This window comes from Chiloscyllium plagiosum, chromosome 18, assembly GCF_004010195.1.
Source record: "Chiloscyllium plagiosum isolate BGI_BamShark_2017 chromosome 18, ASM401019v2, whole genome shotgun sequence".
Classification (NCBI taxonomy): Eukaryota; Metazoa; Chordata; class Chondrichthyes; order Orectolobiformes; family Hemiscylliidae; genus Chiloscyllium; species Chiloscyllium plagiosum.
Genome location: NC_057727.1, coordinates 48,542,448 through 48,560,890, shown reverse-complemented (window position 1 = coordinate 48,560,890; position 18,443 = coordinate 48,542,448). Strand labels below are relative to the sequence as shown.

Below are 18,443 nucleotides of genomic sequence, written 5' to 3'. Positions count from 1 at the left end.
AAAAATGGGACGTTGAAACAGTTTATGGCCGCCATAGCAATATTGCATGTAATGTTTGACCCTGATACCATGAGCTTAGCTGTTCTAGTCAGTTTCACTCCAACCTTGCATAAAGGGAGCTTGAATCAGAAACTTTTTATAATTTCCTTCTGAGGTAACAGCATTGTGGCTGTACTAATGTGCAAGTAAACTGTCAGTGTCCAACTTCTGTTTTACTGTGGTACTCAAATTATATCCTCAGGCCTTATTATGCTCATCTTCTATATGTTTTTTTTCTCTTGCTCCTTGACATGATCAAAAACTTGAACTTCTGTTTCCATATCCATCATTTACACATTTGAGGATTCCTACACTCCTGAGCCAGCATTACATCTGTCATGACTTCTACCTCATACAGTGCTCTGACCAGGAGCTTCTCCTTCCACATGCCGTCAGAATATGAACAACATTCCTGGAGGCACAGCACTTTGACTAAAAATGGGACGTTGAAACAGTTTATGGCCGCCATAGCAATATTGCATGTAATGTTTGACCCTGATACCATGAGCTTAGCTGTTGTGTCCTGGACTTGGTGAAACCCATTAGACCTCCCCTGTCAGCTCAGGAAAACAACTCCCTTCCAATTTGCGATTATTACTTTCTGCCATTTCAATGGCAGTGACCACATCATAGGCCTCAAGCCACATCAGCTTCCTGCCTTTTCTCAAACGATTAGCCTGCATCTTATTGCTTTTTAGGCTCCTCCAAATGTGGTCATAACATTGATTTCTAAGGTTTACGCGATATCCACAGTGATTGGAATCTGCAACCTTCTCAGTTGGCAACAGCTTCATTGAATGCAGCTCTCAGTGCAATCTCATTCTGGATTCATGCTATGGAATGACTAAGAATCTCATGAATTTCATCATTTGGAGGAGCCAATGTTGGACTGTAGTGGACAAAATTAAAAATCACACAACACCAGGTTATTTGGAAGCAGCAGCTTTCGAAGCACTGTTCCTTCATACACAACCACAGGAACAGCGCTTTGAAAGCTCGTGCTTCCAAATAACCCTGTTGGACTATAACCTGGTGTTGTGTGAATTTTAACTCATGAATTTTGGAATAGTTCATAATATTGATTCTCACATGCAATATTGTTTGGACACAACATCAAAACTATCTGATCGCATCATTGTGTGGAAACTATTTACTTTACCCTCATCTCCTATTTCATTGATAGTAGACCTTGTTCTTAATTTGTCGGAGTTGAACTCCGTCATTGCTCCCAAATTGTTAGTTATTTCAATTAAGTACTGTCCTAACTCTTGCGCATCTGAATGCAATGCGCTCAATGAGCAATGACTCAAAACACTTAAATGTGTTGCAAAATCTACCTTGAGTTCCAAAAATGTGGCACAATGCTCTTTAGCCTTGAATTTTTCAAAGGTAATGTAAAAAGGAATTCAAACTCAGCCTTATTGTCAGTTTCTGATATTATGTGCTAACAATATCTTAACTTCAGATTTGTTGGCAAGCGACTGTACTGTGTAATATTTAAGAGGAGACCACTGTGAAACTGAATTCCTTGGAATAATGTATTGTTTTGTATAAGGTGAAGGCACTGGAATAGCTGCAGTGTTGTTGCTTATTTTTCATGCCACGGTAGCAACTGCAGATGACTCCAAATATTCCATTATATATTTATGTAAATATTTGCTCTTGAACCATGAGAACGACAGAAACTCAAAACTGAAGTTCATTTTGTTATAAGGTTAGTCGTGACAGAAATTGTGCCCTGGCATGGAGGCCATAACACATTTACTTGCTGTTTTCATTGTGTTTGTATTTGTGCTGACTTGTTGCATTTTTGCCTAAAGAATCTTGCTATCAGTTATTGCAGTCCACTGAGTCAGCTGGTGATTAGCATCAGATAGGGGCTGTGAGCAAGTGAACGATGAGGCTTCACATACCCGTGGTGATAAGTAAATGTGATAGCTTCTTGGCATGTGCTCCATGCTCCGGAATTAACTTGCAGAATCTGTCTGCTGATCCTACTGATGTACCACTTCATCTGTCGTTCAGGATTTTGTCTGATTTTGGCCATGTTGTCTGACAACGGCTACATTTTGTGAAGATTCATTCAGTGGCATTTGTTTCAAATCTATCACCTTTAGCTGTCCACTGTTCTTTCATGGAATGTTAACTATTTTTAGTGATAGTGTTGTGCTTTGTAGCCAATCTTTTAAATGTAAAACAAATCAAATGTATACTGTACTTCAGCAAAAAAAAGCTATATAACATCATGAAAGATGGCACTGGAAAATGTGTACAAGTGTAAACAGTACTTATTAATACAAGATTTATTTGAATAATGAACATCTGGTATTGATGTTCAAAGAGGATGATGTTTCTAATATTATTCATTAGTCTAATAAGTCAGATATTTATAATCTTGGATGAAGGGCAAATTTTCAAAAATATTGTTCTTAACTATTACATAAAGAATTTCATAAAATTATCTTATGCAATATAAGTTTGATTTGATCTGCTTTCATTGATACAAATCTTTGTTGATCAGCTGTCATGAGTTTGGCTGCAATAAGATATGGGATTTGGGATTCAGTCCAACAATGCCAACAACTTGCTGTTAGATTCTCCTGTCCCAGCTCTTACTATGCTGAATCCACGTCTCTTCTTCACCTAAGAGTGACCGTTGTTTGATGTTTTGGATTTCCAAAAATCTCCTTTATTGATACACATTTCTACAGTTCAGATTATTCCATCTTTCTGCCCCAGAGGCTTAACCCAATGTGATTGCTGATGTCAGTGTTACATCAGCTAAATGTTATCAAATGCCATTAATGTCTGCATTATCAATACATGCAAGGCCAGCATTTATTGCATGAAACTAAATTGGGAGGAAAATATTTGACAAATGAAGAATAATGTGAAAAAATGTGGAATGGTCCATTTTGACAAGAAGAATAATAAAGACACAGTTTATCTAAATGATGACAAAATGCAGAGCACCGAGTGTCACAGATCTGGTCGTTCAAATCAAAGAATTGCATACAATTTGTACACAATAAGTCATTAATAGAATATCATTGCTTACTGTGAGGGAAATTAAAACAAGAAGTTGGGGGCATTAAGAGAAATTGCTGGAACAGGACAGCAGGTCTGGCAGCAGCTATGGAGAGAAAACAGTGTTAACGTTTCGGGTCCAGTAACCCTTATTCAGAACACTGAATGCTGTCACACCAGCTGAGTTACTCCAACAATTTCTATTATTATTTCAGATTTCCAGCATCTGCATTTCTTTGTTTTATTACCAAAGTGGGGAAGTTATGTTTCAGTTGGAGAGAGCACTGAGGAGACCACATCTCAAATACTGTTGATATTATTGGTCTCAATCTTTAAGGAAGAATGTGAAAGAAAAAGGTGCAGTAATGGGAAAGCTTACAGGACTAGTACATGGAATAGGATGGTTTTCACATGAAGAAAGATTGGACAGGCTAGGACTGCATCCTGCTGAAGTTTAAAAAAGGAAAAATTGGAACATATAAGATCCTCAGGAATCTGAACAAAGTAGATTTGGAAAACTGAGAACAAGTGGTTCACTGATACAAGAACAGAGATGGGAAGGATTTTTTTTCTCAAAGTGTGTTGTAAGTCTTTGAAATCCTCAAAACGTGGTGCAAACAGAGTCCTTGAATATTTTTAATGCAGATCTAGATAGGTTATTAACAACCGGGGTGAGAAATTATCAAGGCTCAGTAGGAATGATGAATAATCTGATCAGCCATGGTCGTATTGAATGGTGGAACAAACTTGAGATGACATGTGGCCAACCCCTCCTAAAATATCGTATGAATCATAGACTAGAGTAATCGCATCCCGACAGTGTGGGACCAGGCCATTCAGCCCATTGAGTCCACACCAACCCTCCAAGAGTATCCCTCTTGGACCTACCCTCCTACCTTATCCTTGCAACCCTGTATTTCCCATTCCTAATCCATCTGGAATGCACATCCCTGGACACTATGGGCAATTTAGCATGGCCAGTCCACCTGACCTGCACATCTTTGGACTATGGGAGGGAACTGGAGAACTTGGAGAAATGGGGAGAATGTACAAACTCCATAGAGACTGTTGGCCCGAGGGTGGAATCGATCCTGCAACCCTGGCGCTATGAGGCAGTAGTGCTAACTACTAAACCACCGTACTGCCCTTGGACTATGTTCTTAATTCACATTGTACATACAGCTTATGTACATACAGTTTCTGTATATTCTTACGTACATTGTCCATCTCTATTTGCTCTTCAGAAGGTAATTGTGAACTGTTTTCTTGAAATGCAACAGAAAATCTGGTGAAGATGGTGCGCACAGTGCGGCTGAAGCTGATCAAGGATTTTAATCTCATAACTATTCAGGAACCAGCAATATACTTCCAAATCAGACAGGAACTTATGCATGATGATGTTCTCATGCATTGTTGCTGTAGGTGGTGGGCCGAAGGGCCTGTTTCCACACTGTAATCTAATCTAATCTAATCTAATCAAACTATTCAGGAAACAGCAATATACTTCCAAATCAGACAGGAACTTATGCATGATGATGTTCTCATGCATTGTTGCTGTAGGTGGTAAAGGTTGCTCCAATTATTATGAGATTATGTTTTCTCTTGAAGTAAATCACATTTTTGTGCTGAAGTTAATATCTCATGTTTGTACTTGCAGTTCCTGAGGTCATTGATGGCGATGCTGTAACTGCGACAGTGATTGATTTAAGTCCCTGGGTAGACTATGAATTCAGAGTTGTTGCCAGTAACAACATTGGCATTGGAGAACCGAGCTTACCATCTGCCAAATCAAGAACAGAAGAAGCTCGTAAGTGATTGATGATTATTACTGAGCATGTCGTCATGGTCTGCAAATATGGTGATTGCAAAATAGCATAGAAACTTCAAAAATTGAAGTGGAATAGACCATTCAGCCCTTTGATCTTTTTCACCCTAAGAACTTTATCCAACTGCTCCTCAAAAACATTCAATGTTTTGGCCTCAACCGCTTTCTGTGGTGAACAAGTCCTTGGATGAAGAAATTTCTCTATTTCTCAGTCCTAACTGACCTACCCATTATCACTAAAATGTGACTCCTGGTTCTGGATTCCTTGATTTTTGGGAACATCCTTTCTGTGTTTAATCCTGCTACAACTTCATTGGTTTCTATGAGACCTGCCTCATTCTTCTAAACTCCAGTGACCATAGTCCGAATCAATCCAGTCTATTTTCATACATTAGTCCTGTAATTCTAGAAGTCAGTCTGGTAAAACTTCTTTGAGCTCTCTCTACTGCCAGAACAAGCTTCCTCAGATAAGGACACCCAAAACTGCAAATAGTACTCCATCTGTCATCTTACCAATGCCCTGTTCAGTTACAGTGAGATATCCCTACTCCTGTGTTTGAATGCTCTCACTATGAAAGCCAATGTTTGAATTCTTCACCACCTGCTGCATCTGAATGCTTACTTTCAGTGACTGGTGGACAGGACACCCAGATTTGGTTGCATATTTCCCTTTCCCAAAGTACTGCTTTGCCATACAAATGATCATCTGCCTGCCTGTTTTTTTGCTCTCACTATTTTCCACATGGTCTGCTATTAAATCTTTTATAATTGACTATTTTGCTATTTTCTCTTCCACCAATGTCCATCTAACTGGTCTATGATAAATTGGGGATATTTATTTAAAGGGATGATAGTATATAGGCCATGGCAAGCATGGATGAATTGCACAAGTTATTCCGTTCAATTGGGCATAAATAGGAAAGGTGGAGAATGTCGGAACAGGGTACTGATGATCAGTTATGATCGGGTTGAATGGTGGAACATGCTTGAAGGACCAAATGACCTACTCATGCTCCTCTTTCCTCTGTCTCTATGTTCATGATTCCCTGTTTTCTCTTTCCTTTTTTAAAATATTTTTAAAATAATGAGCTTACATTCATTCCAAGCCATAGAACTGTTCCAGTGTCTATGGAATCTTGAAAGATGATCATCAATAAATTCAGTCTTTCTGCAGTCGTTTCCTTATGTGCTTTTGGATTTAGATTATTGGGCCCTGAGGATTTTACAGCCTTTACTCCTATCAATCTCCCCAACACTGATTCCCCACAAATACTGATTTCCTTCTGTTCCTCCCTTTTACTTGATCCTGTACTTTCCTGGGACATTATCTGTATTCTCCTTCGCAAAGACAAATCCAAAGTGTCCATTTAAATTGCCTGCCATCTTTTTGTTTCCATGAGAACTTCCCCTGTTTCTTATTGTCGGGGACTTTGTGGTTTCACATTCCTATCGAAGCTTTTGCAACTAAACGTTAGGACCCCAACAAGCTTATTTTCGTACTCTGTTTTCCCTTTCTTAATCAATTATTTTGTCCTCCTTTCCTGAGTTCTAAAACACTCCTAATCCTCAAGTCTACTTTTTTTTATTGTATGTCCCTAACCTTGGATCTAATACTGTCTCTATTTTCTCTTGTTAGATATAGTCAAGGACAATTTCCATTTCTTTTCTGTTGGTCAGGAATAAACAAATGTTGCAGTTCATCCATGCACTCCTTAAATGTTTACCATTGACACTTCAGCATAACCTCTTCAATAACCTCACCAATGTATCATAGCCAGTGCATACCTGATACAATCACAGTTTCCTTTAGTTAGATTGTAAACCTCTTGTCTCAGAATCAAAAACATCAAGCTCCAGCTTAATGAAGAATTCTATCATTTTATTACTCTTTCCCCTAACCCTAAGCCTATTGCAGGGGTGTTACACAACTAGATTACCGTTATTCCTTTCTGATTACAAAACAATAATAATTACTTCATTGTTTACCAAGATAGTTTTGCAAAGCATGGTTGATGTCAACTGAGGAATAATAAAATTCTACTTTCTAATGATCATTTTGCAACCAATATTGAACAAATTTGTTGCCAAATTTGAAAGAAAATATATTGAGGCACTGAAGAGCATGCAAAATAATTACAGACACAATATTACAGAAGCTTTCCTGTCAGGAAAGATCTTTTTTTCTGCTGAACATGGAATTCTGCAGGGTAATCTAACAAAGTTCTGTAAAACTGCAAAAACTACAAAAGGTTTTGATAAAATAACTCAGAATCACATAGAATTGTTGTGGTGCTGAAGGGGGCCAGTCAACTAATCATGTCTGCACTGGCTGTCTGAGCATTTTAACATTGTGCCAGTCTTCTGCTTTGTCCCTGTAATCCTGCACATTGTTTCTATTTAAATAATCATTTAATGCCCACTTGAATGCCTCAATTGAACCCATCCCCACTCCTCTTCCAAGCAATGCATTCCATAACCTGACTACTTGCTGTGTGAAAGTTGTTTTTCTCACATCACACTTGCTTCTTTTGCAAAACACTATTAAACTGTGCCATCTGGTTCTTGATCCATTTATGAATAGGAAATGTCTCCCTATCTACTCTGTCCAGACCCCGAGTGATTTTAAAAATTGCTATCAAATTTGCACTAAGCCTACTCCTCTCCAATGAAAACAGTCCCAACTACTCCAGTCTTCTGTTATAACTGGTGTGTCATTGCTGAAACAATTGTACTAGACCTGTTCTGCACTCTCTCCTTCTTATACAGTGGTGTGCAGACCTGTATATTGTCCTCTTGCTGAGGTCTAACCAGTGTCTTAGACAAGGCCATCATAACCCTCTTGTTCTTACAAATGAAGACTGTGTAAATTGAATCTAGAATACTGTGTGCTTTATTAACACTTCTCTCTATTTTACCTCCCACCTTTGATGACTTATATCCATGTAAACCCAGGTCATTCTGCCCTTCACCCACTTCAGAATAATATCCTCTACTTTATCCCATCTCTATGTCAAACTCCATCACTTCACACTTCTCTACTTTGAACTTCATTTGCTGCATGTCTGCCCACTCCATCAATGTGTCAACATCCTAATGAAGGACTATGCTGCCTTCTACACAGTTTAAAATTCTCCCAAGTTTTGTGTCATCCATAAACTTTGAAATTGTTCCCTGCATATCAAAATCTAGACCATATATCTGTCGGGAAAAGCAAGGGTCCCAAAATCCACCCCTTAGGAACTCCACTGTAAGCCATCTTCCCAGACCAAAAATACCCATCATCATTATTCTGTTTCCTTTCTCTCTGCTAATTTTGTGTACACTTTGCTCTCATCCCTTTTGTTCCATGATCTTTAACTTTCTTCATGAGTCTGTTGCAGCACTGTAGTCACAGAAACAATGTGTCCACTCATTCAAAGTTGAAACTTCAATGTAGCCCCTGAGAATCATTGCACTCTTTGAGGTATCTGCTTTCAAACGAGATGTTAAGACTTGGTCCTAGCCATCTGTTGACAAGGATATGAAAGATAGAATCACAGAAACTTAGAACAATGAGGAAGGCCATTTAACCCTCTACCTAGCAAGTAGTCATCTAGCCTCAGCCAATTGACTCTCTCCAGATCCATAGCTTTTGGTTATGGCATTTCAAGTACAAATTTAAGTACTTTGAAGGAACCTTCCATTCAGGCTCTGAATTCCAAATCCTCATCTAAGTACAGATGAAAACTGTCCCTTGAATCTCCATTGACTCTCCCACTTCTTATCCTAAGCCTCTGCAGCCTGGTTATGGACCCCTCTGCAAAAGGAAAGAGGGCCTTTCCATCCTCTCCATCTAGACCTCTCACAATTTTGTACACTGCATTTGGATGTTCTGTCAGCCTTCTCTGTTCTGAAGAAAGAATCTTAGTCATTCTACATAACTGAAATCATCCTGTCCTGTCAATTGTTCAACAATCACCATGTGCTATTCATGGAAGCTTTCTGTTTGCAAATTGGCTGCAACATTCCCTATATCACAACAGTAACTACACTTCCAAACTACTTTATCATCTATAAAGTGTTTTGAAATGTCCAGTGGTCATGAAAAGTGTTGTTAGAGTGCATGTCCTTTTCTTTAAACTTATGGGCAACAGCAAAACCAAGGGCCATCAGTGTACAACAGTCAACAAATTAATTCTGCGGAATTCAGAAGAAACATCATCACCTTGGAAGTGTGAGAATATGAAATTTGCAACTACAGAGTAGTTGAAGTGAATGATATAGATGCAGCTAAGAAGAAGAGAAATAGACAAAGTTACGGCAGTGCTCATAAAATGAGGAAGCTGGGAAGAGGTGTAAACACAAACGTGAGTTTGTTGAGTCAAATAGCCTGTTTAAATATATCTCATGTATGTAAAGTAAGCTCAAATTCTGGGGAGGTATTTTATGCTTTCAAACTTATTTCAAAAATCTATGCACTGCTGTGAAATTGTACCAGACAATATAAAGAATTTTGAAAAGGAAATACAAGACTTGGTTGCGATCGTGTTGACAAACGAGCTGTTTGAAATGCCTGTGTGAACTCCTTCAATTCTCGACATTTAAGGATATGAAGTTTTAAAACCATGAAGTATTTTAGAGTTATTTTGTATGCAGTTACTTATTTTAATGTAAACTAATTATGTAAATATATGTTTTGGGTATTGTTATGGATCATTAACAGCTATACACATTATTGAAATAGCGTACAGAAAGAACTTTTCTGTTCTTGTGATTATTGAAGGTCATGTAAAATGTGCAAAGTGAGGTGAAGATTTGAATTTATTTAAACACTGAATTCTAAAGTCTTACCAGAGATCCATGATTCAAGCCTTTAAGATAATAGTTGGAAGCATCTATCACCCTGTTATATAAACTGTAAGTGATGTGAATGGAAGGCTGTCAAGACGTTTCCTGAAAGGCTCTGCAGGGTGGTCTGAATTTGCAAATACCATCATCTACAAAAACATATTTCAGCACTTTTGCCTGGAGCTTCTCCAAGCATCACATTTTAAAAGCACCATGACATATAACCGTGATGTGCAAGGGATAATGAAAAGTGTTTGCAGAAATTCAAGGTGAAGATTTGTTTCTCAGTAGATATGGAATGATTTTCTGAAGTTAAAAAAGATCTTTGACATATGCCTTTATAACCTTGTGATGTCTCAAAGTCCTTTTCAGCCATTGAAACACTTTAAAAGGTTCAAATTCAGCTCTACTCACCCAGCACAAATCAGCAGGCTGGTTACTTACCCATTCAGAACCTGATAATTGCTGATGTCAACCTGCAAAGCAAAGCCTGATAAAGTCATAAATATTTGGGAACTGTTCATTCAAGAGCACCCTAATTCCACATTGACTGCAGCCTGAGCAGGGAAACATTTTCCCAGAAAGTCAAGACAGGCCCATAATTCATCACAACTCAGAAGTGACCTTCTTACCTTGGTGAAGTCACAAGGAAAGCACGTACTCTGCTGGATGTCTCCTCCCCCTCCTTCCTCAAAAGTCATAACGTCCCTTTGCTGGATTTGCATCATATTCTTCTATAACCCTCCCTTTCTGTTAACGATAAGCTGATCAAAGCTCACCTAAGCTTCTCCTGCCAGCTCCTCTGCCCTTATTGCATGCCTGTTTCAGCTCAGAGATCACAAGGGGTGGATTCTTCCCAATCCCTGAATGACATGGATTATGACGAGTAATTTGGAAAAATATGTGAGCAGTCAAGTGAGGCCATTCTTCACGTTGGGAGCAACAAGTCATATTTTCCAACTAAATTCCAAACGTTGATACAAGATTCTTGCTAATGAAGACTGAGAGGCTATTAATAAGTGTCACCCTCATTATTACTTAATCTTGCCTTACTAGTATGCACTCTTCTATTCAACCACGCAATGGATAGAAACTCGACATTGAGAGTCCCATCAGGAAAATCAGAGGGGGGTACTGGATTATTCCAACTCACTACTTGGCCCTCCAGACCTCCATCTTTGACACCTGATACCAAAGTCTCAGGGCATGCCATCCATGCCCATGAATGGTGGCATCCAGCATGTGCGAGTCTCTGCACCATTGTAGTACATTTCTTTCTGCGCTGCCACGCTGTAATTTGGAGTGCTCCAACAACTATCTCTGGAATGCAGTATGCAGAGACTTGGCTCCCAGCTCACAGCTTAGACAGGGATGAATCCCATGGCTGTCTGCTGGCTTTCTTCATGCTCATTCACTTAGTCCTAGCCGACATAGCTTTCTTGCCTTATGTGTTTTGGCTGTTCAGCCACAGTTTAAAGGCTCATAATACTTATGTCTTATGAGACCATCAGACCATAAGATACCTTGCAGTTTAGTTTAGGCACATAACCAGACAGCAATTGGTCAGTAGTCACCAGTCTATGCAGTGGACATGTTGCAAATGGCAGAAAGCTATGTTAGTCTTATGCCAGCAGCCAACGTCATACACTTCATCTGAATCAATAAAATGGCCATGTCTCTAAGTCAAAAGGGATTTGTCCTCAAATCTGTTCATGGTGAGGCTGCAGTCAATCTGATGGGTCCTAGTGCAGTCAGTCAGTGGCAGTATCCTTGATCAGTCCAGGGGCCTGGGCATGCTCTGAAGTCTGTTTTGGCCAATCTAAGTCAGTGGGTACATGGCACTACAGTCCAGGAACTGGACCACAGGCAATCCTGCACATCAAAAAGGAGGATTAGAAAATTACCAGTCAGGGAGATATGACTAAATGGTGGCCATAACCAAACTGTAGTGACAGGGCTCAAGGAGGGCAGATAGGGGAGATCTAAGATAAGGAGTAGGAGTCATAGTTCAAGGTGGTGCATGGGAACCTGTGGGAGTTCAGAAGAGATGGGCTGTTCAGGGAGCATGAATTAGAAAGAGACATGGATGTTTGAGCGTCAATATGATCTGTAATTGTTTGCTCTACATCCTGGACGTGTGCATCTCCTAGACTTAGAGCTGGTATTATGCCCATATCCTTAAGAACCCCCACAGTCCTGCTGTGTTTGATGCCTGACAAGGATGATACCTGGAAAATAAGATGTTGCGTTACACTGAGCTTTGGAGAATCTCCAATACTGAATGACAGGAGACCCTTCAAGGAGCAAGAGGAGTGTGCTGCTCTTATTTGCTGAAATTATTTGCAATCATATCATTTGTGCAAATAAAATGTACACAGTGTGCAAATGTGTGAAATGTAAATGCTGGTCACAAAAGGTGTTAATCATATCATTGGTGCTTGCCAATTGAAGACAGACGTCTCTCTGGAGCAGAAATGATAACACATGACCTTAAAAAAGGCACCTGCCAGCCAGAAAGCACAAATCTAATGCAAGTCCTCCTCGACTGCACAAGAGCATGCAACTGATCCCCTCTAAACCTGAATTCTAAGCCGAATGCAAGACTCTGCCATGTGTGGTGATGCCTCCTCTAGGTGTAGTGGTGCTGGGAGGAGAAGGGTTCAGTACCCAAGCAGCACATACACCTTCCTGCTACCTCTTTGTTGCATGACTTTAGTGCATTCATCAGAATAAGTTCCAATGGCGAAATGACTGGATGGTTGTTCCATGGCCCTTCATATCTGAATGGCGCACATCCCACCGTGTGAAGAAACATGTACAGCTGTCATTTGTTGGTGACTGCTCAAATTGACAAGGGCCTGTTATGTTTCTTCTGCTCCCGTCACAGGATCATTGCAAGCATGATTGATGGATCCAGTCACAGCAAGGGTTATTGCTGCTGTTACTGTAATGCAATGAAGGTGTAGAGAAATGGAAGAGGAATGGATGTTCCACAAAGCCCAGGAGCAGCAACAATCTCCCCCGGTTGCCAAACAGCCATCACACGGAGAGGTTGCAGCTGAAGGTCCCCTCAGGATGTGTCGGAGGTACAAGAGTCTTTCACCCTTGATGGCATTGACTCCAGCTGAGTGAGACACAAAATTGGTGCAGGCTGAGGAAGTCCCAGGACACTCGCTCTGAACTCTGCCAATTGCTGGAGCAGGGGCTGTGACCTGCAGATTGGGTTACCATCCTATTCCGTTGGCCATTAAGATGACAGCTGCATTAAGCTTCTTTCACAATGGCTCCTTCCAAGGAACCACTAGGGACCTATCTCTCAGCTGCCTAACATGAAGTGCATCATAACTGTGACTGATGGTATTTGTCAAATCACAGCGCTTTATCTGATTTCCTTGCAGTGGGGTCAGTGCTGCTGCCCGAGAACTAGGATCCAGCATCATTGCTGGCTTCCCCTAGGTGCAATCACAATAGATTGCATGCACACATTGAGAACAGTATGTCATATTGCAGTGGAGTTCCATTCCGTCAATATGATCTGTAATTGTTTGCTCTACATCCTGGACGTGTGCATCTCCTAGACTTAGAGCTGGTATTATGCCCATATCCTTAAGAACCCCCACAGTCCTGCTGTGTTTGATGCCTGACAAGGATGATACCTGGAAAATAAGATGTTGCGTTACACTGAGCTTTGGAGAATGAGTTTTAAAGAAGGATATAAGACATAATGTAGCTATGGGCAGGTAAGCTGTATGACCTGGTTATTCAACTATGATTGGGGTGGCAATGTGCACGTGTACATGGAAGGAAGTGTCACTCCTGCCACATCTGTCTCATGAGAGATGTTGTGAAGACTGCTGTATAACTGTGTTGATGGTAAAGGATATCCCTGGACTGCCAATGCTTGACCAGTTGTACTGCTTGCATTCCAAGATGGTGGCTGCACCAGAGATGCTGGTATATTCTGGGACATATCGGCAGTGTTGAAAACTTACAGCTGTGGTGAGTGGGAGAATTCAGCTAGCATCAGACAAGAGGGGAACCACAGTGATGCAGTAAGCAGTTAATGAAGCCAATTTAAGATTAGAGTGGGAGGAAACTTGCTGGGCCTCACCCTCTGCGAAACCCATAAAAATGACACTTCGCCGAATAGAGTCAGCACAAGAGCTTCATCTCATATTAAAGTTAACCCTGTTGTGTTTGTTGTGAGGAAACATAGTAGCCAATTTGCGCATAGCAGGTTCCCATAAATGACATTGAGATAAATGACCAAATGGATTTGCTATTGATTTGAATGTCTGCTCAAAATGGAACTAAAACATCCCATGGTGGAACTCCATAGGCGTAAAGATCCCTTTGCTTGTTTATTTAATTATTTGCTATTATTTATTTATGTTTTGCATTTGCCAGCTGTCTTGCAGCTGAAATGCCTCAATCCAGTGGCTTACCTCTGGCACTGTATTCATTGTGGTACCTGAATGATGAGAGCTAATAATTGCCAACATTCATGTCAGTGACCAAACCATTTCTGAACGTCTCAGTACTTGTACAAGTGTATCAACAGCTAAAAGGACAATAGTTAGAAGATAAAAATTCCAGCTATGTGGAAATCCTGATGCATGCACATAAACAGAAATTTTGTGGGTCGTTTAAAGTTTCAATGTGTTGCCGTGCCCTCTGTTTAAGTTTCTGACACTGAGCTCAAGGGCAAGTTGCCTATATGGTTACCTTGAAAATGTTGCACACTTTGTTACCTAGTTTAACTTCTCCATTAGTCAGTGTAACTGAGAACGACAACTGACTACACCCTCAAATTCAACCCCTTGAGCAGATCTGGTGAAGCCCTCAGCCAACAAACTAACTATTTGAATACCCCACCTCAACCGCCAACTGCTCTACTCCCCACCCTGACTATATCTGATGACCCTTCTATCATCCAGCAAAAAAACCACAATCCTGTGACACCATTTCATCCGTTAACTGACGCACTCACCTACTGACTCCTCCATTCACCCCTTTGCCCACAGATTCACTCACCTGCATAGGAACTGGAATAGGCCATTCAGCCCCTTGAGCCTGTTCTGACATTCAGTGAGATCATGGCTGACAGGAGGCCAAACTGCACATACTGCATTTGCTTCAGAAAAATATTATCTTTCTCAAATTTAAAATTAACAACTGATCTGACATAAACTGCCATTTATAGAAGAGAGTTCCAGACATCTATCACATTAGAAGTGTTTCCTAACGTCTCTCCTCAATAGTCTGATCCTAACTCTCAGATTATTCCACCTACTTCTAGAATCCTCAACCAAAACAATAATTTCTCTTTATCTATCCTGTCTTTTCCTATTAAGATCTTGAAGACCTTGATCAGATCACCACTTAACCTGCTAAATTCAAGGTCTAAATTGTATAATCTTATGACTTAACCCTGAAGTCCAGATATTATGCTTGTAAACCTGCATAGTATCTCTGCAAGTTTAATATATCCTTTGTAAGGTATGGTGCCCAGTTCTACTCTAAGTACTCCATGTGGGGTCTAACCAGGGTTTTGTATAGTTGCAGGATAATGTCTGCATTGTTCATTAAAATTTAGATCTTTTAAAAAGTATCTGAATATGGCAGCTGTTTTATTTAAAAAAGTGCACAGTCTTCTCCTTTTCCCAATCCTGTATGATCATTGTTCCACAAAAGGCTTTGTTCGTCTATTTCTGATTCAGGTGGAATTGGAGCATACTGTTCAAATTGGGTCATGTTACCAGGTGAGAAAAACCTGCCCGATATTGCTGCGAACTCAAAGAAACCAGACCAACTTCCCTTTTCTAAGACTGGTTTCTCTAAGTGCTAACCTAAGATATGGCCAGTCTTAAAATGTGAATTTTCAGTGCTTGGGCGCAATTTTATTTGCTTATTATAGTATTGCCAAGAAAGTGCACTACAAGTAGGAAAAGCTTAGGATCAAACAAATTGAGTGGATGAGATTACGAAAGGGAGAAAATGTTAAACTGAAAGAATTGCTTCGTCAGAAAAAATACAAAATGTAACCATTTGCAGAAATATTAAGTCATTGTACTCATTGATGTGATGCATGCTATGCAGCAGATAGATAGGAATAAATCAAACTTTCTGGTTTTCAAAAACAAGCTTATTAGTGGTCAGCTGAACTATATTTTCTGAGGACCATCAGATAATTATTACTAGCAACGTGGTAACTATTATCATTTCATTAAAGTGTACTGTTGTTCAATGTGATGGCATCAAAGTGGCTTTAAGTAGAAGCCCCCCGAAACAACTTGATGTTGCAAAAAACATCAATCCAGAGTAGAAACAGATTTTCTGTTTGAACAGCTCACAAAAGAAGCAACATCACTTGTTACTGTATAGTAAGGATAATTATGAATATACATAACTAATACTTATTCAGGCATGCATGACAAAGAGTTCTTATTGATATCACAATGGAATTGTGTATTTATTACATTGTGGTAACGCGTTATACAAACATTTACTTTATGGAAGGTCAAGTATATTGACAAAGTATTTATAGCAGTTAAAATTGATGTTTGGATATTACCTTAATTGTACAATTCTTCTGTAGTTTATGTTGGCAAGAAATAATAGCTTCATTAGTACACATGCCAAATGATTCGTGTTTCCCTTTATTAAGGTTTGAATCTCCCCAACCTCTCACCTCAACTAGATTTTGTTGTGGTGCCAACTGTTGCTCTTTTTGATAAAGCAAAGGACTGCAGATGCTGGAAATCTGAAACAAAGACTGAAATTTCAGGAGAAATTCAGCAGATCTGGCAGCATCTGCGGGGTAAAAAAGACAGAGTTAACATTTTGAGTCCTGTGACTGTTCATCAGAACTTGATGAGTTGTGGTATTCCTCTGGCAATTTCTGTTTTTGTTGCTGCTCTTTAGGTCTGATTTGGAATTCCAGTTCTTGGTGAAATAGCCACCACTAGCCCTATCCCCTGCTGCAGTCCCCATCTCAGCCTCCAGGAGCAATATTTTAACCAGTTCCACAGTGTTTGAATAATGAAAAGAAATTATAGATTTATTTCTGCAAAGATTACACCATAAGAACTTGATAAACATTTTATAAAGGTTGCATAACAAAAACAAAGGTAGCAAAAAACAAAATTCCTTCCTTTCTTTTTCATTTGTTACATTGGTTGTGTAAGTTAAGGGAAAGAAACTGCTGAGGGTTTAGCATAAAATCATAATATTAGAAGATAATCTGTGGTAATATATTATAAATTATTATTAAATAGTTGAGACACAGAAAATTAAAATTATTCAACACTTCAGTGTCAGAAAAAAATTAGTAGCTAGAGGCAGACATCAAATGCAGATGATGCAGCAACATATCTAGCATTGATATCAGAAAATACGATAACACTACTAGCAAATGGTATAAGCAATAAAAAAGCTAATGATCACTCCTTCCAACCAAACATAATTTAAAAAACACTGGTTAGTCTCCCGACTATTTTTTCAAATTGCTGGTATTATGTTATTGACGTTTTGCGAAATCCAAAAATTGTAGCCGACATGCCTTTTTCAGTTTTGAAGATGTTACTGATAATTTTGCCACTAAACTTAAATTTAATGGAGTTTCAACTGTAGTCTTTACAAGATTATGTATTATCACAGTAAATGTAGACATTAATGATGCTCCAAAATAGGCCTGTATTTAAACTGCGAAAGGATGGCGACAGCATGACTGCTTCTGTCACTTTCCAGCCAGCAATACCTTTGGCAAGGTCGAAATGTGGCATTTTAGGCAGCAGAACTCCTTCACAAAACAATCCGGTCTAAGCTACTGCTTTCAGGCATCTCCCCTGACTTTTACACCACTACTCCGCACAGTGTCAAACATTTTAAGGATAAAGGTTTAGTTTCCATTTTGTCGATGTCATCATCACTGAATAGTATATGTGGCAAGTTTGTTACAATTAATAAAAAAATTGACAAGGCGGTGCAGTAAAGAGGAATTTAAAGTTGCATTGGGGCTTACTTGCACCCTCCAACCCGAGTTACAGTTGAGATGTGAAGGCCTCAATATTTTGTCTGACAACATCATTTTGAAAGAAGCTACACTCTTAAATTGCCTATTCCTATCAGGCTCTGTTGATATGCCATTTGAGGTCCAGTGACCAAGATACAGTACTGGACTGGAGCCAGTTTGAGTATGTGATCCAATTCTATGGTAATGAAGCCATCAAGACCCAATAAAGATAAGTTTGAGTTATCTCTCTTGGAGCTTGAGGACTTTTGGTATTACAACCTTTCCTCCCTTTTTTCCCTCCACCACACATGTACCCAGCTATCAGCTTTTATGACATAATATTGGCCAGTGTTACCTTGATGAGTTGCATTGGACTGTGCCAAGCAACTCACCGCAAATACAAAAATAAGACCAGGGTGACCACATTATACCTACTTCATTATTGTGAGTGGCAACATAGTATATTTGATTCCATTTGGCACTCAATATGCTTAATTTTTATTTTGGGATCTGAAATGCAATGCCCAAGTCATTTTTGTGCCCTGGCTCCATGTTGGTTTTGTGTTACAAACAATGATATTATTTTTAAATCCTAAAATTGGGCCGGGGTGAGCTCATTGCCCCTGGAAATGGTTCCAGAACAAAGCCGACAAAGGAAAGTTGCAACCCATGATGATGGCTTTGTTGCCTTGCGGTTTCAAGGAGACCAGT

At 39.5% G+C, this 18,443-nt stretch overlaps 1 protein-coding gene across 7 annotated transcripts in view; it reads left to right on the top strand.

Moving 5' to 3' along the window:
• The window catches only part of LOC122559093 (contactin-4-like), a 2,522,648-nt gene that overhangs the window by 2,351,303 nt on the left and 152,902 nt on the right, over nucleotides 1–18,443 (top strand). For all 7 annotated transcript variants that reach the window (XM_043708367.1, XM_043708366.1, XM_043708371.1 and 4 more), the window contains one exon: nucleotides 4,724–4,873. In XM_043708367.1, coding sequence (XP_043564302.1) covers nucleotides 4,724–4,873 — 150 coding nt within the window. The remainder of the gene's footprint in view (nucleotides 1–4,723; nucleotides 4,874–18,443) is intronic.